The sequence below is a fragment of the Chanos chanos genome, chromosome 1 (assembly GCF_902362185.1).
Source record: "Chanos chanos chromosome 1, fChaCha1.1, whole genome shotgun sequence".
NCBI lineage: Eukaryota > Metazoa > Chordata > Actinopteri > Gonorynchiformes > Chanidae > Chanos > Chanos chanos.
Window position 1 is genome coordinate 13,374,012 of NC_044495.1, and position 27,883 is coordinate 13,401,894.

General features: G+C 38.0%; 1 protein-coding gene across 1 annotated transcript; it reads right to left on the minus strand.

Moving 5' to 3' along the window:
* Window positions 1-1,546: 1,546 nt before the first annotated feature.
* ptk2ba (protein tyrosine kinase 2 beta, a) lies at window positions 1,547-17,364 on the minus strand. Its single transcript, XM_030782780.1, has 30 exons — window positions 17,145-17,364; window positions 16,705-16,883; window positions 16,430-16,517; window positions 16,268-16,347; window positions 16,007-16,069; window positions 15,792-15,846; window positions 15,449-15,589; window positions 14,912-14,986; window positions 13,575-13,676; window positions 13,272-13,389; window positions 12,766-12,805; window positions 12,500-12,534; window positions 12,317-12,358; window positions 12,063-12,160; window positions 10,954-11,035; window positions 10,759-10,859; window positions 10,197-10,312; window positions 7,793-7,893; window positions 7,364-7,453; window positions 6,465-6,669; window positions 6,257-6,350; window positions 6,118-6,165; window positions 5,403-5,525; window positions 3,725-3,874; window positions 3,474-3,509; window positions 3,310-3,334; window positions 3,072-3,118; window positions 2,378-2,512; window positions 2,086-2,166; window positions 1,547-1,777 (listed from the first exon to the last, which is right to left on the minus strand). Exons 1-30 carry the CDS (start codon window positions 17,358-17,360, stop codon window positions 1,547-1,549), a joined length of 2,997 nt encoding a protein of 998 aa, XP_030638640.1. The 5' UTR covers window positions 17,361-17,364.
* Window positions 17,365-27,883: the final 10,519 nt, after the last annotated feature.

Sequence of the window (27,883 nt, forward strand, 5' to 3'; positions counted from 1 at the left end):
ATGAGTCAGAGATGGGTGCTTTTATTGTTGCTTCTCAAAGCAGTTATTGGTCAGGTCAAAGGGCATCCCATACTCATGTGCTTAAACCTTTATAGAGAGTTCCAGAAATTGCCATGGTATTGTAATTGAGCAAGCGTGGTTCATGACCAGCAATCTCTGAGGGCTGACAGCAAAACTATACAAGTTCTGCATTCAGCTTTTAGAGTTTCAGTGGTTTTATGAATTTATAGCATCTCATTTAGTGCTGCCTCTTAATGCAGTTGATGAGAAATTTAGGGTAAATAAATAAACTTAATAGTGCATTTACCCTCTTTTTGTCATATAGTTGCCACACATATGTGGAGGTATCTGGGATTATGAACAGCTAACTTCCTCATTACAAAGTGAATTCTGAGATCATGTCAGTGTATACATAGGTACATAATTTAGTGTTTATTCTGAATGAATTCCTCTGCTTCTCAGCTTCTCCTTGTCTTGTTGGGCTCTTTTCCCTTAAGATCATTTTATCTTGTGATTTAATCAATTCTAGCTACAAGATGGATTAGCATTACCATTTCCCCGTGAGCCGGCCCTAGTTGTTATGACCAGGTTGCCCCCTACTGGTGGAGACTGTGTCAGTGACTTTGTTGTGAAAAAGTCATTTGATGGTGCTGAATAAACTGAGTCATTGCGGAAGCTCTGCTTCCTCACAGCCTGTTGTGTCAGGGACAGTGAATTTGTGTTCTCTATTGATTTTCTCAGTGATCTACCTCAGCTCAATGATGGCCACATTTTCGTCTAACACCTTCAAGCAATTCCTGTGTGAAATAAATCAGATTTTGGAATGGGACTTTGTGAGACAGAACCTACGTAAAGAATGTCCAAGCTCAGAGATATCCTCATGTAGAGAACGACACAAGGCCAAATGTTTTGCAAGAATGTGTTGTTTTAAATAAAACACTGCATATGTCAGAAACAATGTCGGTCATTAAGGAATGCTCACATTATTTTAATATTATATATATTCTTTCTGAAGAATACAGTAATTGATGTGACAATACAAGAAAGTAAAATGAAAATGACCAAATACTGTGTGCACTAAAAAAAAAAGAAAGAAAGAAAAGAGATGTTTGCAAAAGAACTAAGACATACGACCAAATATTCTGTCCTGAAAGCACAGCTTTCATACCTGTTTATAAACATAAATTATGAAAAGTTGTCCCCTAACAGATCCTCAGACTACATTTCCTTGACTGCAAGTTCTACTTTCCGTTATTGCTCGACCATCTGGTACAGACACTGATTCGGTAACACATCAGGTACAACGGGCAGTTTTTAAAGGTCCTCCACTGGTCTCTTAGATAACGTATAGTCTAGGACTAACATTTTGGGGAGGGCAGTTTGCATGCTTATGAATCTATTGGCAATGATCCTCAAATCAAGAATCACTCAACATAAAACTCTGATAAAAACCTGATAAACCCCTGTCTTTACAGACACTGATGAAAAGCAACAATTTTACTCCCTCCAAAATGAACAACAGACACAGGCCTGTGCTTGGATGCAACTATTCCTGGCAAGACTCAGAGGTGACAGGTTTGGCCAGGTCGGCACGCACTCGAGCCTGGTCCACAGCATCCAGCAAGTTTTTCGAATCCATGGCCAGTGTGTGAGCTGCTGCCAGCATCTGTTTTTTACACTCCTCCTTGAGAGAAGTGATAGCATTTTGCTGAGCCAAGCGCATCTTGCTTATCAGATCTGCCATGTCTTTATTCAGAAGTTTCTGTGTACCTTCAATCTTGGAAAGAAAGAAAGAGAGAATAGGAGCACAGAAGAAAAGATGTAATACTGATTTGAAAACCAGGCCCAAGGTAAAAAAAAGGACTGAAGTACATCAGCTTACAACAGTTCAACAGATATGTTGTCATCAACTTTTAGAAACATAATCGGATTAAAAGATGTTTAATGTGGCTCTGCCATTTCATAACAGTGTACATCTTGCTCATTAAAGGTTTTCATTCATAAGATGTGCTCCAACTTAATTTTGTCTAGATTTTTTTGTGTTTGGTCTATTCTGAATATGACTAAAATTAAATTCTCAAGTACCTCTGTCCTGATGGATTCATGCAAATTTGGGAGGACCTCATCAACACTGTTGATCAGGTTGCGCAAAGTCATTCCCACCATCTGTCCGAAAGAGAAAGTAACACATACATTAAAAACTCTTTCAAGCTGATGCTTGTCATATTTCTAACACACAAAAAAAAAAACCCCTTCAAAAAAGGACACTGTTGTATTATTTTAAATATATTACACCATCTGCATTTCTGCAGCTTTGCCTTCAAATGTTTGATCTGGCAGGTTGTTATAATCGGCTGGTGAAACACGGTCGGCCTACCTTCACTACACCGATGTACTCTGACGGGGGCAGAGTGTTCACATCATTTTTCAGCTGTACCACCTTCTTCACCATCTCCATCACATTATGATACACCTGGTCATCTGAGCGGTCTAGCTCTGCTGTAGGGGCAGGCTGTAGAACACACTCAAGGGTAGGTGATTTTGCAGCACACGTACAAATGAGCGATAACTCTCTATCACGAGAACGCTGAGTCGAGTTAATGTGGGTGAGAATTTGAACAGAAAAACGATATTCTTCTGACAAAATTTACGCCATAGGTTTTTACATGCAAGACGTGCGCAAACACAGAAATATTCTTCTAAAAAATCCCAACGTTGGGTGAACGATCGGTGCTGTATTTTTAACTGGAGAGAAACAAAAGACACAGTTTGGGAATACTTTGTGCACATAACACAGAGCTACGGTAGAATTCTAACCACATATAAAAAAAAGTAGTCCTCTATAACCCCTTTCTCTATACACTCCTAATCAAAGAGTAGTCCAGGGCCTTAAAGCTCATCACAGTGTAGTCACATAACTCTCTGTAAAATCCTGCTGCTTTGATTGTTGCCATATGCTTGACTGGAAACTTCCAAAGTACAGCAGGTGCTGCTGAGCAACGAGCTTCAAAGGCAGCAGTGGGCACTCCTGCCTTTCACCCTGCCGCTGGCTGCTGTAACAACGCAATTACCTGAGCAGTCAGTCTGGGCGGCTTCTCAGGGGGCCCATGGAACTCATCTGTGTGAAAGGCGAGAAAAGGTGAGTGGAGGTAGGAAAGAGGCTTAGACGTGAAAACATTTCCAGTGAGGTTTCAGAGCATAAAAGACCACAGCAACCACACCTGCAGCTGTGGCCTCATAAAGTATTATTTTGACACAGAGTGGGTATTTCCAAAGGACGGATTAGCATGACAAAGATTCTGAACTCACCGTAGCCTGTTTCCCGGTCAGGCATCTATAATTTTCACATAAATGGAAGAGATAAGGAGAATTAGAAATACTGTAAATACTGTGTACTGAATACTTGTTATCAGTGAAAATGAAGATGAGGAACTGCTCAATCCCAGTATCACTGTGAGTATTCAGCAAGTTACCTTGTTAGTCTGTGGATCATCATGCATAATAGGATCCTGACAAAGATTTTGGAAAGAGGGCAGTGATGTGGACAGGTTAAAAAAAACAGAATACACATTTAATGTCCAAAAAAATACATTCTGGGAAAATTCTCAGATGTTTAAATCGTTACGTTCTCAGTCAAACAAAGTAGAATTCCTTGTCTCTAGTCCTGGACAGCAAGACACCTAGACAGAGCGCTCATGAAACTTTGTTGCTGTTAGCAACTAACCAGCAATTTCTCCTCTTTCTCCAGCCATTGGTTATCTTCTTGCATCTGCTGCTTTTGCCTCCTCAGAGTGTCCTGCATACGCTGCCTCTCTAGCTCCCACAGACGCTGAGCATCCTCCTTACTGCTCGGTTCCAACGTGAAGTCGCCCTCCTTTCACACCGCCACGCACGCGCACGCACACACACACACACACACACACCCACACACACACACACACACACACACACACACACACACACATACATTAAAATACAGGATCATTGTAAACCTCCAGAGAGGTCATTTCTGTACAAATGTGTGTGTGTGTGTGTGTGCGTGTGTGTGGGCGGGGTGCATGTCGGTCTGCCAACTCACATGCCCTCCGCACATAAGTGTACATTTTTGTGTGTTCATTACCAGCATTCTTTGCACTAAAGATTATAATAAGAAACAGTGTAAGCATCAAAACTCTCAGAGGACTGCATAATCACTAGAAATCCATATTTTATCACACTCATCTCAAGTAAGTGCGTGGAACCAATGGTACCAAAGCTAATCTGATCAGATAAGAAAAAACAGTCATGATCGCTAAGTTGTTTTGAGCGGTTTCCTGAGGTAAGCAGACAGGTTGTTGACTGCAAAACAGAACATGACAGTCATATTCCACCAAAACTTTACTCCTTTGTATCCGAGACAGATTCCCTACTTAAACACACTTCACTGCAAACTAGTAAACTTTACACCCCAAATATGAACAAGACATTTGTTTTTTTTTTGCATTTCTTGACTTCTCTTCATGTAAACAGTCATCCACACTGAAGGTCCAATTCAGGGGCAACATCTCAAGTTTCAGTTTTCTTTTAGATTATATTCTCTGACATATCAGTGAGGAAAGGTAACTAAACCGCAACTATTCTTTGTGTTATCATATTAGAGCACTAAAATAAAGCCTTGACTCATTTATTTTTGTGGTTTAACTAATCTGTTATATCATGCTGTGGAAACACTGCAATAATGAAATAAAAATGGGTGTGAGAGTGCTTGTACCACTCATTATACATTGCATCAGTCATCAGTTTGGGTAAAGCAAAACCCGCATAGCTGGCACATATCTACATACTGACACTAGAATGGGCTCTGATAAGGACACATTTCTGAAAGACTGTGGTAGAGCCAAGGAAACATTAGTCATAGCTTTGTATTTTACCGTTTGTAATTTGGAGTAATTTTACAGTATACAGCCTACAGTCCTCTTGCTGTTTGGCCTTGCCAAGTACATCACGGTTTTTTAACCACTGCAATAAACCACCATCTAACAGATACACTATCTGTGTGTTCTTTCTGAATTTGGTGTAAACAAGTATGGGTTGAGAGAGCTTTAGACTTCATTGCACATTTGTAAGATCATTTGTAAGAAAACTGCATCACCAACACATTTTTGTCTATTTTCCCTACTGGTTCCACATGTCTACCATATGACTAATGGTTTCTGCATCATGAATAGCTGTTTGTTGTTGTTGCTGTTGTTGTCAGATTTACACATTTTATAAAACTAGGTAACACTTGACACGACAGGAAGGTCAAACCTTGGAATAAAAAAAAAATGCAAGCAAGCCACACGTGAGCTTTCACATATCTCTGTGGTTGGAGGCTATTTCATGCATGTGTTGATACTGTTGCGGACAAGCAGTACTCTTACCCCAACGCTTCGTCTCCGTGGAGACACCACAGGGGGCATCTGCTTGCTGCTAGAGCTGAAGGGTGAGCCATTGTCAGGTGGGCTAGCAATGGCAGGCGAGCTAGCACACAGAGACTCAGGGAGCTGAAGAGATGACCGAACTAGCATGAACACACAGACACACAAAACAAGACACAGAAAGACCCAGCAAATATGCACACACACACTAACCAACACAGAGACAGTAACATATACACACACACACACACACACAAACCAACACAGAGATAGTAGCACACACACACACACACAAAGACAAAATCTATACCAAAGCAGATGTCAACTCGCCCATTCACGCAAGCTCACACTCACACTTTCACACATCACATGACACAAATAGAAAACACACAGATATGCGGAAACAAAGGTAATGAACATATAACACAGTTGCTATGGGCTAAAAAAAAAAAAAAAAGGCAGAGGCGCCACAAGCACTGAAGACCACAGCAGCAGGAAACGTCGATATTTTACTTGAACTAAGAGAGGGCTAACCTCTTTCACCTAGACGGCAAAAACAGCTTATAGTGAACTATAGTAAATGTGACATGACTGTCATTATTTGACTAATACACGTTACAATTACAAAGAAAAGTAAAGGGACAAGCAAAACACTGTCACTTCAGGCAATAAATAAAAATGAAGAGACTAATAGCAAATTATGTAGAATATAAAATACCTGAATCCGTAAGGTACTTCCAAATGGGGCAGGTTTCAATCTTGAAGGCTAAAAGAAAAAGGACACACTGACTGCTCAGACTGGGTGATATAGCCTCTTAGAGAAAATAAGCAGAAAGAGAGCAGAAACAGACAAGTACCTTCGGTGGGGGCTCACTGAATGATATTTTTGGGCCGCGAGCTCGTTCCCTCTGCTGTTCCACTTCAGCCTCCTTTTCCAATTTGTGAACATCACTGCCAAAAGCATGAATCAATTACATTTTCATTCTCCTCTGTGCCGTCCTGTAATGTCCTCTCCAAGAACCACGCAGAGCACATTCATCACAAAGACAAGTGACAGGCCTTTACCTCAGCTTGCACACCAGCTCAGTGAACTTGGGTCTCTCTCGTGGGTTGTACATCCAGCAACGGGACATTAAAGAGTAGAGGGTAGGTGGACACTGCTCTGGTTTGGGCAATCGTATGCCCTGCTCCAACTGATTGATAACATCCTTGTTCTCCAACCAGAAGAAAGGCTGCTGACCCCTGCTCATGATCTCCCATATGCACACGGCTGAGCATAGACATCAACAGAAACAACAACACTAATGTATACCGGGCAGATTAACAGGCAGATCAACCAGGACACTATTTAACTGCGTCTGTACCAAGAGCCCGTAGGTCAGCATTTGATTGTGCTGAGGTACTAGAACATCTGATTCGACTGATACACTAACTGTACAGCTTAGGCTGTAGTTTATTGAGTTAAGGGCTTCCTCACAAGGAACCATGGGATTGCTGGTTTATATCACAGGTGAGAAGCCTAAAAATGCTAACTTCTTTGTCTAACTAAGGTGACTGATACCAAACCTACTTTAGGACTGTTGCAACATGGTTCCTTTGTTGCACTTACCGCAGTATAACAGCCTTGAAAAAGAACAAATGCATTCAATCACCTCATAGTGCTTGAATAAAGGATTATTATGGTGTTTTGGTGCACGACCAAAATGTGCCTTCCTATGGACTCTCAGAACCAGAACTGGCAAATTGAACAATTTAAACAACTATAGCCTGTAATCAACAGCTTAACGGTAGTTTCACTCAGCACTCTAGAGTACTGTGTGGACTGCTTCAAGAAATCTCTATCACAGTCCTTGAAAGAATTTCTTTTAAAAAATCAACCTCTTATGATCAACAAAGAAAAAGTTTCACATCTGAAAGAGTTACTCATCTACACACATGGACAAAATCATTCAGCAATGAATTACCAAACATCCAGACATCACTTGCTGAGGTAAATCGTCTGAAATTGATAGATTCGGGCGCCATCCACTTAATTGGTAATCGGCTGACGGAAGCTTTAAGGGGAGAACAAACAATTAAGATTTTGGCTAGAATCCTTGCACTGAAAATAGGAACATATCTGTTCCTTATGTTAACATTACATTAAAAAAAATACAGTCCTTTACATACGCATTAAAAAGCACTTTAAGTGTACAGAAAGCAGATAATCATCTTAAATGAAACAGCAACGTCCAGCAATTCTAAAGAGAAATTCAGACATACAAATATTTCAGAAAATGTAGGAGTTACACTACTGAAATTAGTAAAATTACTAAAACAGAACAGAAAAATTGCTAAAATAGAGCAGTGAATCATTTAATGAATTTAAATGGCACTAAGGTATTCAGGCTTGCCTTTGTAATACTCCTCCTCCTCTATATATCTGGATAAGCCAAAATCGCCCAGTTTCACACAGTCTGGGCTGGCAACCAGCACATTCCTTACAGCAATGTCTCTATTAAAATAAACAGAACATAAGTCATCCCTGTTTGCATCAGTATGAGAATGTTTACTGAGAATAAAAACAATTGTTGTTTTTTCATGAAATTACTGCAGTGTTCATGGTCTGTAATGTTATGAGAGTTCTCCGCATTTGAAACGCAGTCCTTGCATAAAACACACCAACATAAGATATGATTTGTGCAGAGTAATAGTGTGCCGGGAAATGCTTGATCAAGATGACTAAACAGAACAAACTTATTGGCATTAACTTCTGATCTGCACGGCACAAGCTGGATGCACTGATGAAACTGATAATTTATCTGCAGTCCCTCAGTGTGTGAACAAAACGTTGTTAACGGTAACTCTTTTGCATATAACTATTCATGCTTTTCTGGTGTTAAAGGGTTCAGCTAGACTACTTGCCTATGCGTAGGATTACAGCAAACAGCTTCTTTCAGGTTGTAAACCAGAAAGACTCAGTTACGCTCAGTCATCTGTATAACTTAGTAACTCAGTGTGAGTCATACTTAATGCTCGTCTTTGAACACAGGCATTGGCATGAAAGACTCTGTAGAGTTTCTGTGGAATTATAACAGACCCTCACTAAAGGCACAGGTAAGTTAGAGCTCTTCAAGTCACAAGTCTCAGACAATCTAAGTATTTTGTTCAGTTTTCCAAAATTAAATATCCATGTGAAAATATCATGGGTCATGCAAAACTGCAGAAGTATACAGTGTAAATAGACGGGTGTGTCTATGTTCGTGAATAAGATGTGTGAACTGCAAAGAACAGTGGGTGGCATTAGTTGGTGCAGACAACAGTGAACAGTTGAAGAGTGGCATTGTTGTGCAGTACAGTGTCAGTCCAAGGATGGTGAGTATCACAGTAAAGACACTTCGTTAGAGTATTAAACTGGCGGTTTTGAACTCTGACTGTCAGCAATACAAGCAACTTTCAGTTTCAACATGACTACATCTATAAAGAAATTGTAAACTATCATTACTTGCTTTACTTTGCACGGTCAGTCATTAAGTCATTGCTTTTTAAAATCTATTTTTATTTTATCATGTTGCAACTGATTGAACGTATTTGAGTCACCACTGCAGGCTATTTTGTGCAGGCATGGGTGGATCGATACTTCAGTGTCGATACTTCTGATCCCTGTGTTTCCTTTCGAGAATTGGTCGTTACACAGAAATACCGATATAAAGTTTTTATGTCTGTTAATTTCAGATTTACTTTTTCGATCAAACTGAATTTGAAAAGCGAATCTGATGCCGAAAAGTAAAAAATGAAACGTAAATAATTGTGGTGTAAAGGGACGATTTCTCCTTTCTTTCTCTCTCTAACACTGTTCCACATACACACACCATGGCACACTGAGAAATACCGGCACACCCAGTTGGAAAACAGTAGTTTTATACTGGGAGAAAAATATGGGATATTTTATTAATAGTTAGCCTTTTCGTTTCTTTAAATGTACATCAACAAGTGGTAGTGATTTTAAACTGTATTTGCGCTGGGGAATTTACAACAATGTGGCAACCTCGAGGCAGTCCGGCTACATTTAAATTCAGTTTTATAATCCGCTAATAATACAAATAACTCGACCGGAATTAAATAAATAAGTTTTGTTTTTTGTTTTTAAAGTTATTTAATCACCTAAATCGGACTAGAGTAATCCGTCTAAGATCGATCCGAATGAAGTTTCGATCTAAATGACAGACGTGGTGTACATCTGTAACAATTAAATGTAAGAGTATTAGCCATTGATAGCCACGTAAGCACTTCGACTGCTTTCACAATCGCAGTCTTTACGTGCACTTTTGGGTTTGTTCTTTTGCATTACGCTGCACGCCGAATAAAAATGTTGGTTGCGAAAAACTAATGTTATGACGGGACGAATTTTATGGAAAGGAATTGGAAACAGCTGATTGGTTGTACTTGCATGGGAGAAAATTTTGTTTCTATTCGAATTGTATGAACTGCTGCAACACATCTCTCCCCAAGTAATCTTTGCTGCGTACCTTCATTCAGAGATCTCTTGTCATGGGGGAGCTCGTCATTGCCCTTTATTACTACAGTCATTCTTCTGGTTGCATAATTACTGTAACTGAAGTATAATATCTGCATACATTTATCACCCCTCTGGGTACCCATCACATCTTATCGATGTTTTATGAACAATGCCGCATCACAGTTTCAGGGTGAATGTGATCAAAGGATTATATAAGTTGCATTACATACTATATTATATTACAATTACACTTCTCAGTATCATCATGAGAAACAAGTCAGTGGGGAAGGTTTGCTTACCTGTGTACCATATTGACCCCTTCTAAATAGGCCAGGGCTTTACAAATTTGCAAACTGTACAGAACTAAAGTGACATTAGTAAGTTTCTGCTTGTTGTCAGTCAGGTATTGTCCAAGCTGGAAGAAAGAACAGCGGAATTAGACAAGTTATATTCACACAGACATTTCATCATTTATTTCCAGATCATCATCTGAAACTTCAGAACAACAGCATTATCAAGAACTTCAGTGTCTTTTGTGAGTAAAGATGGAAAATGGCTGCGACAAAACCACTGTGCTTTTAATAGAGCAATCCACCATGTGTTCTGAAACCTCAGAAATGTAAGCAAATTACCTCCGGAAACATCTACTGTCTCGAGTAAGAACAGAAATGAAGAATCTTTAAAGCATGTCCCCCAACACACTGTGATACGACCTTTAATATGCAGTGATATATATGATTTAATGTAAATCAGTGCCAACTCAACACATCTTTCCAAACAACAGTGTTTCCAGAAACAACTATGAAACTTTTCATTTACTGGAACTTTTTACTGGAACTTTTATTTCTGTTATTTTCTCACCTCCCCGTACTGGTAAAGTTCCATTACAATCCACACCGGATCCTCCTCTATGATTCCTATTAACCGCACAATGTGGGGATGGTCCAGTTTTTTCATGATCACTTCAAAGAGAGAAATGCAAAGGTTATATAATGAAAGAGTATTAGTTTAGAGAGAAAAGGTCCTGGTCTACATGAGAAACACAAAAGACCTCACCAGCTTCACTCATGAACTTCTCCTTAACATCAGCTGAGCAGTCCTTGCATGTCTTCACTGCCACACTCACTCGCTCCCCTGTCTAATGGTACCACATATGACAATCGTTAATATTTCTTCCATTAAATGGAATCACGTCACATCAGTGTCTTGATATTTGTGTCAAAGTGCTAATGGTTGGCTGAGTTTGCAAATACAACTCTGGATGCTAGTTATTATCATTATTCATAAGAATATATTTGGCATTTCAAAGTTTTTAAAAAGAACAGGCATGTTTACCATTGAAATTACATCCTTCAGAAACCAATTATGATAACCACTCCACAACATGCTAAATGCCAAATTAAGTCTGTTTCACACCAGACGACAAAGATGTTTTGATTGTTACAGCCATTTCAGCGGAAGTTTACGTTGTCAGGATATTTCCAGATACACCACTTCTCACGCAGTGATAGCTAATAGCTTTCAAGTAAATTTGGTTAACGTGGTAAAAGTCTAGCACGTTCGTTACAACCATTATAGTATATTGTATCGTAGTCAGGCGTTATGTTATATATGTCTGCTATGCTACCCTCAAAAGCCATTATCTAAAATATTTACAGAGGTGGGGGGGGGAAATGTTTCTGTGAGTCTCCAGCCAACCCTCCAACTATGGGTGAAAGTTAACAGATGCTGACGTGCAGAAAATACCGTGACAAAAGTAACAGCATCTTCTCCTTTGCCATCTCATCACTTGGAAAGAACTGCACAATGGAAAGTGCAAGCGAATACAAGTTCTACGCAAAACTACATCTCTTGTGCTATGTATCCATGGCACATTCACATAGCATCTTCCCATATTTAGAACAGCCTGTGCAGTGAGTTCAGTAGTAGGGTAAGAGATGAGTACAGGCCACTAAGCACAAAACTGAATTCAGCAGATCTCCCCGCAGATGAAAAGGACGTCAAAATGATAATGGGGAGCCCAAGAATCATACTAAAGTTTGAAATTGGTATCTTGGCAGTTAATCATCTATTTCTCTCAAACACCACAGATGCCAAGGAGAGCCTTATGAGTATAGACCAAGTTTGATACACAGCAATAAAATTGCTGAATGTGAGGCACTAACCTGACTTTTATAAACTCCCTCATGAACTTCTCCAAAGAAACCCTCTCCAAGAATGCGGCCAAGGACAACATCTTGCCGTGTGAAGCTGTACGTCGTAGCTAGATGATCAATGAGCAATCAATTACCAAAATGTCTTGAAAACGTAAGCACTGTGTTGTCACCTCTTGTGACTCGTTCATTCCAAGCACAAAGGAAAAACTGAGTTCATCATGGTAAGTATTATTAATAACTGATAATGAATATTTTCCACATACTTGTATCCGTCTTCTCTGGTATTTCTGCATAGATGTCTGAACCTACGTAAAGGTTTTGGTAAACAAGACCGTTGGTTAATTTTCCACAAGGACTACAAACTAGGTGGAAGGAGTAGGTGACATATTTATACAGGTTAGAAATATCTGAGCAGATTTGAGGAAAAAAAAAAATCTCATACATACCCATACTTTCTCTGCAAGGTCCAGCACTTTCTTTGCTGTGAAGACAGTAAAATTATACACAAGACAACCAAGGATCAGTTATCATTGTATTACCATAAAGGTATCACTCTGCTGTTCTGAATTTGTTTCATTCTGAGCTGACAATATGTAGAGCAACAAAGGGTAAAAGAGAGTAGGGCTCCGAACAAAGGAGTGACACAGGCACATACTCATTTACATTTTGAATCTGATAATAATGAAGAAGAAACACAAAAATGTCAGCATACCCAGCAGGAACTGGAGGTAGTGAAATTCTAACATTCCTATCTGAAATTCAGAAGTTAAAGTTAATTATTAGCAAAGATTAATGGTGACATGTGTATAAGAGAATCATTAACATGATATTACACCTGTATTCTGACAACGTCTCTGGCTTTTGTTTCATTATTTTACTTGTGTCACAAATAAAAAGTGTTTTCCAAGTCACACAATTGAAGCTAAAGGTTGAGAGAGGATATGATATTTAATAATATTACTATTAAAATGTTGTGCATACATGCTACAAAATACTATATCCTAATACATTTAAATAGACAAGTTAAATATATAAATATTTCAATACATAAATACTACATGCTTTTCTAAAACAATAAACCACAGAGATCAATTGTGAAAATAATTAAGACCTTTGGGTTCCTCAGTAAAATGAATTCTCATCCTAAATTCTCCTTTACAATATGCTTAGCCAGTCATAGAGGACAATACATGAATTATCATTTGCTAATATTCTTACCTTTCTTTGGCCGCACTATTAAAGAGGTGTCCTTGCCACCTTCTAAACGGCAGTATCCATCTATCAAATCGGCCATGTTCTCTGCTATTGCTAATGTGGCTGTATTGACAGACAGTGGCTGTGGAGGTAGCAATTGCTTAAAATTTGTCAAAAGACTTCAGGTGAACAGTTTCAAATGATCTTTTCTGGAACCAAATATGTAAGTCTTTATTTTTTTTTATAGTTTTGTGTAGAATCACTGTAGAAATAACATTGTCAGTTTAAATCCAGATTCAGTTAGGTTTATGTAGTGGTGGTTCTTACCTGCTTGGCTCCCTCGATGTCGACAGTTAACAATGCTTTTCCATCATTCTGAGGAGAACATTTGATGCTCCGAATTTGTGTGAAATTGGCTAAACAGATGGGCTGCAGAAAAATATATAAAGAGTAAAATAAATCATCTTTATTCAAAAGAACAGCAAGTTCATACTGATAGTAAAGGGAACTGCAACATTCATTTCATCTTTCAGCACCTGGCAGACATAGTCAGTCTGGTAGAAATAAAAGTAAATTCTCATTAGTCTCAATCAGTTTTAAATGTGTTTTCAAACCCTCTTTCACATACAGATTTGTTGTTTGTTTTTCACCAATGTATGTCCACTTTTCAACATAAAAAGTCTCTCTGTCTTGTAGTGTGAACAGAGTCCACTGACACTACAAGAAGCATAGGATCTTAACAATACTTCTGCAAACCCACCTCTTTCTCATATCCCCCATTTCCTTATAGAACATTATCACTGCTATGCTTTTCAGTATCCCAACAAAATCCAAAGACCAAGACCAAGCACAATTGTACATATGAAAATTCATATCCCTGAAAACAGCGATCAACATAAAAGCAACTAAAAGCAAAGACTGGTGAGTGAGCAAATTTAAAAAGCAACTTGTGAGAGCAGATTTTAAAAAAATATTATCATGTTTAATTCATGCTATTTAATATTTTTGTTGTTTTGAATTACCCAAAAAGCATTCATTATTCATGGCTGCACCTGTCATCTAAGAGGATAAAAGACAAATTATTAAAAAAAAAAGAGTTAAGCTGAATGTCTTTTGACATAGGTTCAATACTTCTGTAATTGAACGGTTCACCTAATACAGTGCTTCCTGACATTTCTTCACCCACCAAAAAAATTGTGAAATCTCTCAGCACACCACACACACTCAGCAATTGCCTCCACAATCATAAACACAACCAACACTCTCACGATTCTGTGATGCAACAAAGAAAAGGCAACATACTAAATACCCTCTTGGGTTTTTTACTGAGCAGAACATATTTTAAGAGAGATAATCTTTCATTTTGAATTTGAATTTTGTTTGTTCCTTTGCTTTCCTTTTTGAAACAGTTTCAAAGATTTTTAGATTTTTATCTCTTACTGTATTTCTTCATAGTATAATGATCTAATGTCTTGATTGTGTTCATTTTGGAGAAATGCAACAGATCTCTGCTCTTTACAACATTTTGACAATAACAGGCTAAAATGTGAAAATGGTTTCATTTATGTGTCTTGAAATACAGAGCCTATCACATCAAGGCATTGGAGGTAGTTATCAATCTTATGAGCAGACTAATATAGTAGTAATATATTAGAGGACCTTACAACAGAACTTTTGTCTGTGCGTTGACGAATCCCTTTGGGGCCAATAACAAGGTCCACAGCCAAACTCCAGCCTTGCTGTGAAAAACAGAGAGTAAATGCGAGAGAGTTTTAGTGCTAACAATGCTAAAACAAGCCGCAACTGCCCCCTGAGACTATGCTTAAACGCAAAACTGAATGGTATAACAAGACTCAAGAGGTATCGCCATGAAGACTTAAAATAGCTTCATAAGAAATAACTCTCCGTCTCCGTCGCTACGAATGTGAAAAACTGTTGCAGAGCTACTTCTCAAAATGTTAACACAGTATACTTGTACAATGTATTAAAACAGGACAGACAAAAAACATCTGATATTGCATGAGCTCACTCTAATATCAATACGGAGAAATGAAAACATTTTTGGAAAAATTCCTTTCAAAAAAATCGTAATTGTATCCAAACCAGGGTAACATCTCTACTGCCAAAGAAAGCTTTCAGAAGCCTCTTCTTCTTGTGTCAGTCCAAATAGATGACATTTAACACACATGAAGATCACTCACCACCAGCTCACATTGGAACACTTCTTCATCAAAATTCGAGAATTCTGAAAACGTCTTGAAGAATTTCACCATGCACTGTTCTTCTTTTAAAGTTGCGTACTGCTGGAATGTTTGCTGAATCATTTTTTTTAGATGCTTTGGCTGTCTCAGAAAACAAAACAAATACAAGAGAGGATTAGCTTTTGGCGTGCCTTGAAAAACTCAGTCATATGTAGCAGTTGTATTCTTCTTTATATAAAGGGAGTTGTTTGGATATGTTCTTTCAAAGCACTCAAATTGCTTCTAGATATATTCCACACATCTTTATCATGACAATATACCTTAAGGCACTACTACTCCATACCTTCATGCTGTCGATCAGTTCTCGTGGAAAAAACAAGTCCAGGCCCACATCTTTTCTGGATAAAACAGAGATGTAAGACTCCTTTTGTGTAATTTTGACAGTGCATTCTTTCTTCATGCCTTGTTAAGATAATCGTCAGCTGCACACGCATCAATACACAAACACGCTCTTCTGTAAGTCTTGTGACAAGTATCAACACATTATAAATGACTTACTCCAACAATTCAAAATTGGATTTTTTCTCCAGACCATCAGTGTTCATGTCTTTATAGAAGCGTCTGTTGGGTCAAAGGGAGAAAAAAAAAAACATTATAATGACAGCTACAGAATGTGTTTAAACAGAGTATCAGCGATGTTTATAATGCATTTATCCATCAAAGGTTAATGCCAAAAAGACCAGGAGTTCTGTGTTTGGTTGTATTCAAATCATACCTAAAAGATTTGATTGTGATTTGATTGTGATGAAATGTATGTACCTAATCTCCAGACAGCCAAGCTGTAAAGCCATGCCATCACTGACTTTACTGGCACAGTACTGCATGTAGTCACCACGAACCTGTGAAAAAGAAAAGAAAAAAAAGATACTCGCACATTATAGCTTAACACACAGAGCTTTGCTCCATATGTCCCATACTGACCTGCTGATAGAAGTACAACAGAGTAGTTTTGTCCTCCATAAACTTCTCCAGGAAATCATTCGGAATGTATCGGATCCTCAAATCATACCTTGATATGTTTATGAGATTAATAAAAAAAAAAAAACAACCTCAGAGAACAAAAACTCACACTGTTGTCAAAGCAATTGTAGCTCTAATTCCTGAAAGTGCATTTTGACTTACAGGACAATACAACGAGACAGAAAAAAGAAAATGCCCTCCCCTCCCAAAAAAAAAAACACCAATTACACACTAACCTCCATTCAGCTTCCAAATGCTGCTGTTCATACTTCTGCTCCACCTCACTCACAGTGAGGTTTGGGTGTAGCCAGTGAACCTCATCAGATTTCAGGTGTTTCAGCAGTAGCCCATAACAGCCAGCAAATTTGATGTTTGGACCCAGTCGTCCACTGTCCAGAATAGACTGAATGATGGCCTGTGGACACAGGTCAGATCTGTCTCACCACTAACTGTTCTATGTCAGATCGGGGCAAGCCCATCTCTCAAATCTAGAAGCCTTGATGGTTTTTATTCTTGTCTTTCACATATGGCTGGTTGGTTGGCTGGTTTGTTATTGACTGTTCTCTTCAATCAGTTAGTGGCATGAATTGCTTAGTAAAAACAAAAAACAGATGTGCTTAGAGTTTGACCTGACCATGCTCTACGTGGTTTAAAATGAATATCGATGTCAACTCACCCTGATCTCCCAGGAGCTGTCACATTTCACCAGTTTGAAGTTCTTGCCCAGATTGGCACTGTTGCTACAAAAACAGACCTTAATGATTTTGACCGGTCCTTTATCTGCAGTAACTCCATTCTCAGTTTTGCTTGTGGACTCCTGCTGACCACTAGATTGAGGAGGTCTCCACGATAGTGTCCTGATGTCCCCTGACATTTCCACGTAGGTTGTCATTGAAGAGTCCTCTTCATCTCGGCGACAGTCTTTAAGATGGAGAGCACAGGAATCTTTCATCTTTAAGAAATATCTGCTGGGAATACATCAAGCCCTACACAAATCAAATGGGTGGTCATCCAATGGCATCTTAGAGAGAACCTGAGGAGTTCTCAGACAGCACAAATCACATCTGAATAGCTAAAACTAGCTTGCGGAAAATTTCGTAGCATTTAGCACAGTCACTTTAGATTTGCTAAAAGGGAGTTGATTTCATACCACTTTAAGGCAGCACTGAAGACACTCTAAATATTATTAAGGTGTACTGCTGCTCAGAGACGCTGCAAAATGTAGGTTTCTACACCCAATCCACCTTAAATTGTCCTTTTCATTTCCAGCAATACTACCACACATTCCTGATCCTCCAGCAAGTGAGCACTTGCAGTTACTATGGAATCATTTCCTACCTAAAAGTGTTCCACGCCTTAGGTGTGAAAGAAAGGCCTACTTTACTACACCATAACTGAAAAGCAGTGATGGTGATCAGAATGGGCTGTTGGTGCTATTGTTCTAAATCCCTGTAACTGCAGAAATAAGATATGATAATGAATACTGAGCTCATGTGGAAAATACTGATTTAATGAAAAGGGAAAAAAGTGCAAGAAACTTGAGAAGTAGACAAAATGTCTCTAACAAGACAAACTGGGAAGTGAAACAACTCTTTTGGAGTGAAGCTCTACCTACTTACTAAGGTATTTCCGTGTGCTTTCAAAAGAGCTTTCAAAAACAACTACCTCTCTTGTTAAAGTAATAATAATAATAACAATAATAAAACAAATACAAAAGGAACAAAATATTCTATGTGCTCTGTGCCACACAGCTGTCAACTGAAAAAAAAAGCCAACACATTAAATAGGCTACTGTGACTGCAATTCTCAGTAGGTCGTAACATAAAATACACAACACAGCAAAACAAAGCTTTTGAGACAAAAGCCTACAAAATGACAACACTGGCTTCCTGTTCTCAGTACCTTCTGAAGCTATTTTACTGATAGAAAAAAGGTGTCAAACATGAAGAGGATGCAGAAAAATGTGTGATATCCTGTAACTATGCCATAACTGGTTGTGCTGTCAAGTTTTGCATTCAAATTCTCCATCTTTGGGTCATTTCTGTCTGGTGGATTACTGAAGAATTTGGGAGTGATATTCAAATTAAACAGCAATCATAAACCATACATTCAATATCAGGGTCAAAGCAAAATCCCACAACAGCACCTCAAACACACACATCAAAGCTGTCTACAAAGCTGGCAAAATACACACACTAAAGTTACACGCAAAGCTGGTAGAACAAAAACATTAAAGCTGTAAATTCCATTTGATTCCAGAACGGACTGAAGTCAAACTGCAAATAGAGAATGGGTAGTCTACATCTGAATTATTGTGCACCGGCTTGAGACTCACTTAAAATGATCTGAAGTTGTAATGTTTCCAAAATCAGGTTCTGTTTAAACTTACTGTATTACTGTATGAGCTACCTTACAGGATGGACTGGCTTGTGGCCTCAACAGAGACACAGCAGGAAACCGCCAGCACAGTTAAGTGGAACAGTGGCAGGACTATGGGTCTCATCTAAGACACTGGTCTGAAAATAATAGGCTAAACAATTGTCCACCATAACACCTGAATGAAACGGTCAATTTATAATCATGCTCTTGCTGAATTAGTTCTTATAGCTAATTCATGCCCACTGCACTGAGATACTCTCAAAGATTATCTTCATCAGGTAAATCTGGCAGTAGAAAAAAGGTGAGTGTGGGTTTCTTTCTTGATTTTTCTGTATGTCACTTAGCAAAAGTCAATCATTAGCATCTATTTACAGCATTTGCAGAAATGAGAAATATGTAAAAATCATATACTACAGTGGTACTGTGTCATAACGTTTACCAAATCTTGGGAGGGGCAAATGCACAGAAAGATGAAAAGCTACGGTGAAGTGGGACCGAATAAAATCCCTGAAAATTATGAATTAATTCTTTTAGGAAAATATTTCTAACAGGTATATGAACCCCAAACTTCCAATTCAAGCACATAGCCCACCCCAATCCCATGTTAACTTTGGGAACAGCTTTATTTAGGAGTGTTGAATTAAGTTGCAGTTCTTCAAATGTTTAAGTAGGAATAGGAATAGAAATAGGAAACTAGACTGTTATGCTCAAATATTATGGTTACTGTCTCGCTCTTATTACCATTGTGCAGTGCATTATATATATATAAATGAACCATTAGAAGGAAAAGCAAAAATACAACTGTTTCACTAAATGTTTTGTTTAAATACTTCAAAATACCATTTGTACTAATATATTGTTCGGACCCTTAAATCATTAGCATATTCATTTCAGTGGGTCACCTGCGCTCTGCGTAAAGTAAAAAAGTATATCACCACTACTGGGCCTCAATTTACGACTTCAAAAATTAACTACTCTACACTGGCAGATGAGATAATCAAAGTGGAAGCTGTCATCTCAGCTGACTACCTCTAACCATATATTCTTTGCTAATTAATATTATCTGAATGGTTTTAAAAATGCACAGAACGCTTCCTGAGCTTAATGGAAGTTCAATAATCAATCATTATGAACGTGTGGCAGCTGAATGTACTCATGGATGTTCACCGCAGATCTACTAGCCTATCACCTGAACAGAACTGAATGGTTATTTCAGTTGCCGATATGACCATTTTGGTTTTGTTTCATTCAGGGTCACGCAGCCTTTGAGACCTGTCCTTGTTTCACACAACGCTGCTTTTGATACGTGCAGTCAGTGGAAATGCCACGGAACAGTTTAATTAGAAAACAGAAGGGCTTTATTTCCACGTTATACTGAAAATCTGATTTGTAATATTTATTTGTTCGTTTTATTGCGTCATACTAAGCACCCCCAAGCTATGATAACCTACGTCATCTTTCATGAGCCGACATGTCACAACATCCTTAAAAATGTTTTCTTCTCTAAATTTTAAATTTTACTTGTAGACAAGTCGACAATAGTTATTGCCGTTATCTATGAATAAATGAAAATAAAACTGCTAACTGTACACCAGCCATTCTGTTTCGGAACGTCTGGCATGTTCGCAGAGTCTACACACGCTCAGTGTTGACAGGTAGCGGTACGCTCCTCTAAAACTGCAGTTGTATTTCTGTATTATTAATGTGTCACAGACCTGGTCGAAGCCACTTGAGGAGAACCCTTCTATTTCCCTGCGTTTTGTGGTAAACGCAAGTGCGATGGTTTGTAATGGAGCTGGTTATTAAGTTTGACGTGAGAAACTTGCAGATAAAACAGTGCTTAGCCACACCCGACGTTTAAGCTTGTAACTTCCTTATTTCCGAGAGATTTATGCAAGCTATCACAGGTTGAGTCAGTGGGACGTCCATCGCAATCAGCTTTTAAATACAATGACCCGGTTATGTTCATTTTAGTCCAATGACCTATTTAAGTGGGCAGTTCGAAATTACTTTCTGTAATCAAGTAACAGAGCAACTATCATATGTTAGGCTACATCACATGATATTTCTTTTTCTTAGTTCATTCGTGAGAAGACATTGAGAAATATCCATTAATAAAACAGTATTCCCTTGTACCTGCGAGAGAAAGAAAGGAATGAAGAAAGAAAGAAAGAAAGAAAGAAAGAAAGAAACAGGCTATAAGATTACAGAGGGATCAAGCACAACGGTGGAAATTAGTGGCAGGTCTTGTCTAAGGCAATACCATTAGCACATCCCCATCTTGTGGACAAACCTTCCTACTGCATTAAAGATGCTCTGGCACAAGTTGGCACTTTTTTGTCATTTACTGTACACGAACGATAATGTTACGACCAACATGACCTTCTCTTAAAAACGTGGCATTAATATTTCTCTAATCCATCTATGACTGGGAACCAATGTCAGTAAAATGTGTTACATTCTTCTGTGCCAACTACTGAGAAACTACTTTACGAATGTGTGCTCTTGACCAAAAGGCTGTTTGATTTTTTGATTGTTGAAAGATTGCCGTTTAAGCTAGAGGGCACTGTAACCACTCTGTACTGGAGATGACTGGCACCGTGCCTGCGCTTGCGCCCGTGCCCCTTATACGAACGCACAAAACTGTGGTCGACTATGTTGCGGTTTCCTAGTTTTAGCTTGCAACTGAGTTTAGCAAAATTCTTGTGTGACCATCCCTCATCCATTAAGTGATCATCATAATTGTGGCAAACAAAAACGTCTATCAGTTTGTTTGAATAATCATTTAAAGAACCACGTAAAATTCTCAACAAAAAAGTGAAAAAAATATACTTTACCAGTCTCCATGTTGCTCTGGTCGTGTTGTTTAGCTTCCTCTAACAGAGGACTTTTAAGTTTACGGAAGAGCACTGAGTAGCTGTCATTTGTCCAAAAACGGCTAAACAAGCATTACGAAAAGAAGAACCTTTCAACCTGTGAATGACCGCCAGTCTAATACTGAAACATTAACCAACAACACAGTTATGAAATTTTACTCATGATCGTATAAGTAAAATTTCTGTGTCAGAGTTGTATCAACTTAAACTGCGCCCAGCACTGTGAGTTCAAGGCATCCGTAGCGTCTGTGGGCAGATTCATTAACTACTCCTCATTTTATTCTGTTATATGGTGCGGAGAGCATCTGTCGTGGGCTCGTGACAACGTGATGAAAAGGTAGGATGTACAAGCAAATAATAAGGATGATGAAACAATGACCTAGTAAAGAAGTAAGCAAATAAAACTTGTTTGATCATCGCTTTGCTTATTCATAATCTCTTTTTTCATGACAGGACATATTTATAAATGAAGTTGTTTCCTCTTTGGGTGCTGCTTTGATTATTAAGGATAACTAAAGACACTCATTCGGTTTTGCGCAGTAAGGGTCACTGAGATAAGAGAGATGCCAACAAAATGCCATCCCTACAGTGTTTGAGTTTCAAATGCTTGCATGACATGGTCCAGTCCACAAAGAACATCTTCTATCATGAATGAACAAACCCATGGACAAAATTAACTTTATTTAATGATTTAGTAAATTAGTAGTAGTAGTAGTAACAGTAATATCATCATCGTTGTTGCTGTTGTTGTCGCTGTTGTTGTTTTTGTTGTTGCTGTTGAAGTAGTTGTAGTGATACATAGTAGAAGCAGCAGTGATAGCAGTAACATTTTGTTTGGAAATGGTCTCAGATATTTCTGTGTCATTTAATAGTATGCATGTAGCTCACTGAAATAACAGTATGATAAAAGCAAAGATCACAAATATAGTATCCTTAACAGGCTCCAACAAAATAGCTTTACAGAGAATTCTGCCTCTGTCACCTTGTCTTTCTCTGTGGGAATGGAAACTTCAAAAAAAGAGTAATTGTCTCTGTACATATAAATCTAAATCTGTGATACCTGAAGTTTTGTTTGGGTGGTCATTCGTCTGCATTTTATGTAAAGGGTCACTTCAGTTCATTTCAGTATAAATTTGGTTGTAGTAGTTGACCGAACAGCTTGCCCTCCTCAAAAAAAAAAACAAAAACAAAAACAAAAGCAAAGAAATAGATAACATACTCGACACAACTGGTTAACATCTGACATTTCCAGTCAAAGAGCGCCTTTTTTCTGAACAAGTCAAGAGTATGATTAAGAGAGGACGTTTTGCCCAGGACAGTGCGTGTCCTGCTTATTGATTTGTCGTGTGTAACTGAGGTTCAAGAATATCACTTGGTTAACATTGCCACTGTGAAGAACCTCAGAGCTGATTTTGGGTGACTGCAGATCTAAACACAATGTGAACTGTCACAAATGCTGTGTCTTTGATATACTATGTTCAAATTCTCCCGAAGTCACTCCAGTTGAGTGTAGTCTTCATTTGTTACAAGTTGCTGCAGCTATTCTGTTTCATAATGATGCCCACAAGAACCTCACAGTCGTTACACAGGTGCTATTAACAGGATCAGATAAAAACTACAGGATGTTGTGGGACACATGCTACACTGTAAGGGGTTGTTTCTTTTTTTTTAAGTAAATGCCATTTCAACTTTTTCAAACATTTGGTCAAAGTAAAACATTTTCTCAAATTTACATGGAAGGCAGTTTTGTCACAATGGGTTGATCACAGCATCAAAACTGAAAGACAGTTGTGTAAGTGTAATGTACTGCGGATTTGCTATAAACTATAATTTGGTCAACGATTTCACCCCTAATTATATTTTCCCCTGTTCCTTTAGTATTCATCTAGCCATTATACCTGGCCCATTACTAATTTCAAAACTTCAATTGTCTGTCTTGTGAAAGTAAAGCAGGTATCCTTAACGCTTGCCCCTACACTTTGCCAAGTCATTAGGTTCAGAATGACTGTGTATATAAGAGAGGCATCTAAAACAATACATCAGTTTCCACATCTAGTGGAAACATAATGCTGTGAGCAACATCTAGTTAATGTAGCTTTGTGTACCAGGGATATAGGTATTACTCTACAAAATAGAAATCATTATGTCATGGAGAGCCACACACTTTCACCCTCACAGTTGTGAGTCAGAAGGTAATTTACTTAAAGGAATGGTGGTTCTGTAGTTGTACACTCTTTGAAACATACATATAGTAATTAGCAATTCCACTGTTTGTATGTTTGTTTTTTTTGTTTCTTTGTTTTTTGAGAAATTGATCCTTTTATATATGTAACAAAAGCTATGTCTCTTTTCACGAGGAGATATTTTCTAGCAGTGCTGTCTCTATGTGCGTGTAATTCAGTGTATTTGTTCAAGGCTCGCTGGGTAAAGCAGGGAGATATTATCAGTCTTGCCTGTGAACCATCAGTAAGCTATCACCACAATAAGAGGCAATTGCTAGCAGGGCTCATTTATCAAATGTGGGGTGAGACATATGATAGAATGTGACTGTGGTTGATACAGTTGTAGAGGGGGGTGAAGCTGTGAGTGTGAAGGATAAAGAATTCACTGTTACAACCCTTACTGTAAACTTGAGAGGCTAAATAATGGTCTAGCATTTTGATAAATTTATTTCTTTTACAAAATGGGTTCTCCAGATACACAGTATAAATACATGATACATAAATACATATATAGGCCTTGATTACATCTATAAAACAAATGTATTAATTAACTGATGGAAAGCTAATGTCTTACAAGTAGTGACACTGAAATATAGTGATTATTTCATTTTCTCAAGTTATTATGCAAAATTAAAAAAAAGTATTTGTGTGTGTGCATATGTACATACACATACACATACACATACACATACGCATACGCATACGCATACGCATACACATGCACACACTCACTCACACACACACATACACACTCATATAGATATGCTGCAATAGAACCTTTACTATGTTATTGACTATTTTAATTCAGTTGGAGGGGCGGGACTGAGAGGTACTTGTAACAAATGTTGACAGGTTGAGAAAATAGCTTGTGGTTATGCTCAGGAAGCCTCTCTGCATAGAAAGACAGATGACTGCATTTCCTGAACTTCCCTGAACCCACTAAGTCCCTTCAGAAATAGCAATTACTAAAAGAAGACATACTCAAAATTCCTTACTCAGCAACGAGAAACTGACTTCCCTCCTTTTGCCAACAACTAAGAGTCGTCTTTTTGTCATCATTTTTCCTCTGATGTACGTGACCCTCTATGTGTTATGTCTGTCTTGTTTATTTAAGATTGCAATCCCTGTTTATAAATGGGTAAGTTTCTTACATTGTTTCCTAGGCCAAGATCCTGAAAGGTAAACTGCACAAAACCTTAGACGCATGTTGAGGTAAGACTTTTCTTTTTTTCTTTATTCATGGTGTTTTTCAGTTAGAATTATTACTGATATTTCTGTCCTCTGGTTTACGGCCTTGAATTGTGATCTGTAGGAGCTTCTCTCCTTTGAATGCCCAGTGCACCGTATGCTGCAGAAACTATAATGTCTTATATCTTCAAGAAAACTCATGTCATGGTTGGTATGACTTTGCCTTATATGAGGCTAGCTTAAACATGGCTAAAACCATTGAACCAAAGGTGAAAAAGTTTGTAACAGCCTATAACAGAATTTAGACTGTGTCCAGTGGCCATATAGTGATTTATATGTGAAGTAGGTCTAATGACTTTATATAGTGGCTTTACATATGAAACATGATTACCACAGCATTTCATGATTTTACATAAGGAACACATCTGACTACTATATAATGAATTTATGTTTGAAAATATCGCTATGGACGCATCTTAAATCAGTCTACGCAAACTATTCATCAAAGTTCTCTCAGTTCCCCCTCTTCTTGTAATCCCGCCGGAGCCTGGTTTGGTCAGACTTCTGTGTACAGGGAACAATTTCAACAGATTTTGTTATTATTTCGAACTTGCAGAGTGCAACAGGGTAGATGCTTTTTGCAGAATCTTTCTTTTTTTTTCAAAAGTAGTTTATTTCGAAATTTGGATGTCCAACACAGAATGCATGAAAATGCATTACCTTGTCAACTTTCCTTGTGATGTAAAACCAAAAAGACTGAATTGCACTGTCATGAAAGTATCATACAGACAGCTGCAGAGTATATCTTTGTTTGTAAATACTCCTGTAATCCAATTCATTGCCTCTGGAGTAATGCTGTTTTGGATTATTTCCTGCCCTTTATTGATGTCTTGACCTGTTACAATATTGTTGTTATTTAAATTAATTACAGATATATTGCATTGTGTTGAACTACGCTATGCGATAGAAAGCTATGGGACATGTATAATTATGACTGAAAGATCTTTACTAGAAGAAATGAATGGTTTGTTGATGCACGCTAATCACTGCCACAGTTCCTATGTTTTTTAAAAACTGATTTCTGGGTGAAATCTGCAATAATTGTGCTCCCTCCCACCATAATGCTTTTTATCAGTGCTCAGTGAGGATTCTGCTGTATTTCAAAATATCTCCGTTGTAATGTTGTAACAAGGATGGCGTTCTGAGTTCAGAGTTCAGAGTTATGTGTTGGCCAGTACATGTTCTCTCTGAGTCACATTTTCACAGTCCTTGGTTTGTGGTATGCCACATGATCATTCAAATTTATATAATTTTATATTTATATAATTATTTCTACTAAGTAAAAATGCTAAAGTACAATATTTTTAAAAATCCGTATTTGCACTCAGCACTCACTTACAAATTCATAGTCATTTTCTCAACATCACCATGGTGTGGATAGGAGATTATCGTTGGTTTGTACTTTTAAATGATTAATTCAGATGTTTATACTTTTAAACCTGTTGCAAAGAAGAGAGGTAAATTAGCAGATTGGATAAAACCCAGATTTTAAACAAAATCTAAGCGAGCATGGACATACTAAATTCAAGGCATACATTGTAGATTTCCATCAGCCTTAACGCATCTCTGCCTGCTCCAGATGTTCAGTATGGTAGGCCAGATATTGAGCCCACAGGAAAGATTAGACTCAGGATTGTGAAACCCAGTTTTTGTGGAAGCACAACAAGAAGTTTTATATAAATAATGATTTTTTAAAAAACACTTTGCAGTTGTAGTTATAATTATATAGGTTATGAGCTATATAAGTTACTCTGATTTATGGTGAAACTTCACATTACCTCAAGGAATACTTGAATGCATCTGCAAAATCATTTTCCTGAAGTGAAGATTTTTTTTGAAGAGCACTTTTACTAAGATGTAAATACTATATAACTAAATTATTTATTCAGGTACAGAAATCCAGTATGTTTTCACTTCTGGCTGAAATACCCCATCCCACCAAAAAATCATGAAACAAATAAGAGCACTTTTCCAGTTACAATTATTTTTAGACATATAAAGAAATTTACCTTGCTACAACAGCTGCCTTTTCATATTGATGGCAAAAGCCATTGTGTGTTGAGCCATGACAACAGCAACAACAACAATAGTAATGATACTAACAATAATGCAATGTGGAGTCGTCAAGTTCAAACTAGTTAAAGCTCTTGAAACTGTATTTGTGTGCGCGTGCACGTGCGCGCACACACACACACACACACACACACATACGTATATATACACATATGTATGTATAAATTTATATGTGTATGTGTGTGTAGTGAACATATATCACTAGCTTTTATGGAATAGAAGGGGAATTATCAGCTACATAGTTTAATATGAGTTGATTACTGACGTTGGAAATTAAGTCTCACCAGTGTCTTGTCAGCTATATGGACTGAGGTTGAAGAGTTTTTTTTTTTTTTTTGGTCAACGGCAGATGGAAACTATCTAAACCACAAAGGTCACAAGTACTGTTTACACTTAGGCGCATTGTGCTGATCTGATTCACGACTTGGCTCTACACCTACTTCATTTTTGTGCTCACTACCTGCCAATTTTTTTTGTTGTTGTTTTATAGCGTTAGATGTCTGATGATTTTCTTGGTTAATCCTTCCTGTTCAGTGGGCCTTAAAAGTGTACTTGAAATTTTGATTAGATTAATGTTTTGAGAGCAGCATATGTCTGTGAACACTGAGTAGTAGGTT

Bases quoted from the DNA above. Each gene is read 5' to 3' on its own strand.
- ptk2ba (XM_030782780.1), bottom strand. From the start codon at position 17,360: ATGACAACCTACGTGGAAATGTCAGGGGACATCAGGACACTATCGTGG. The intron at 6,670-7,363 runs GTAATTCATTGC...GTCTATGCTCAG, and splicing joins AAGTGATGTCTGGATGTTTG to CCGTGTGCATATGGGAGATC. The intron at 2,167-2,377 runs GTAGGCCGACCG...TCTTTCGGACAG, and splicing joins AGTACATCGGTGTAGTGAAG to ATGGTGGGAATGACTTTGCG.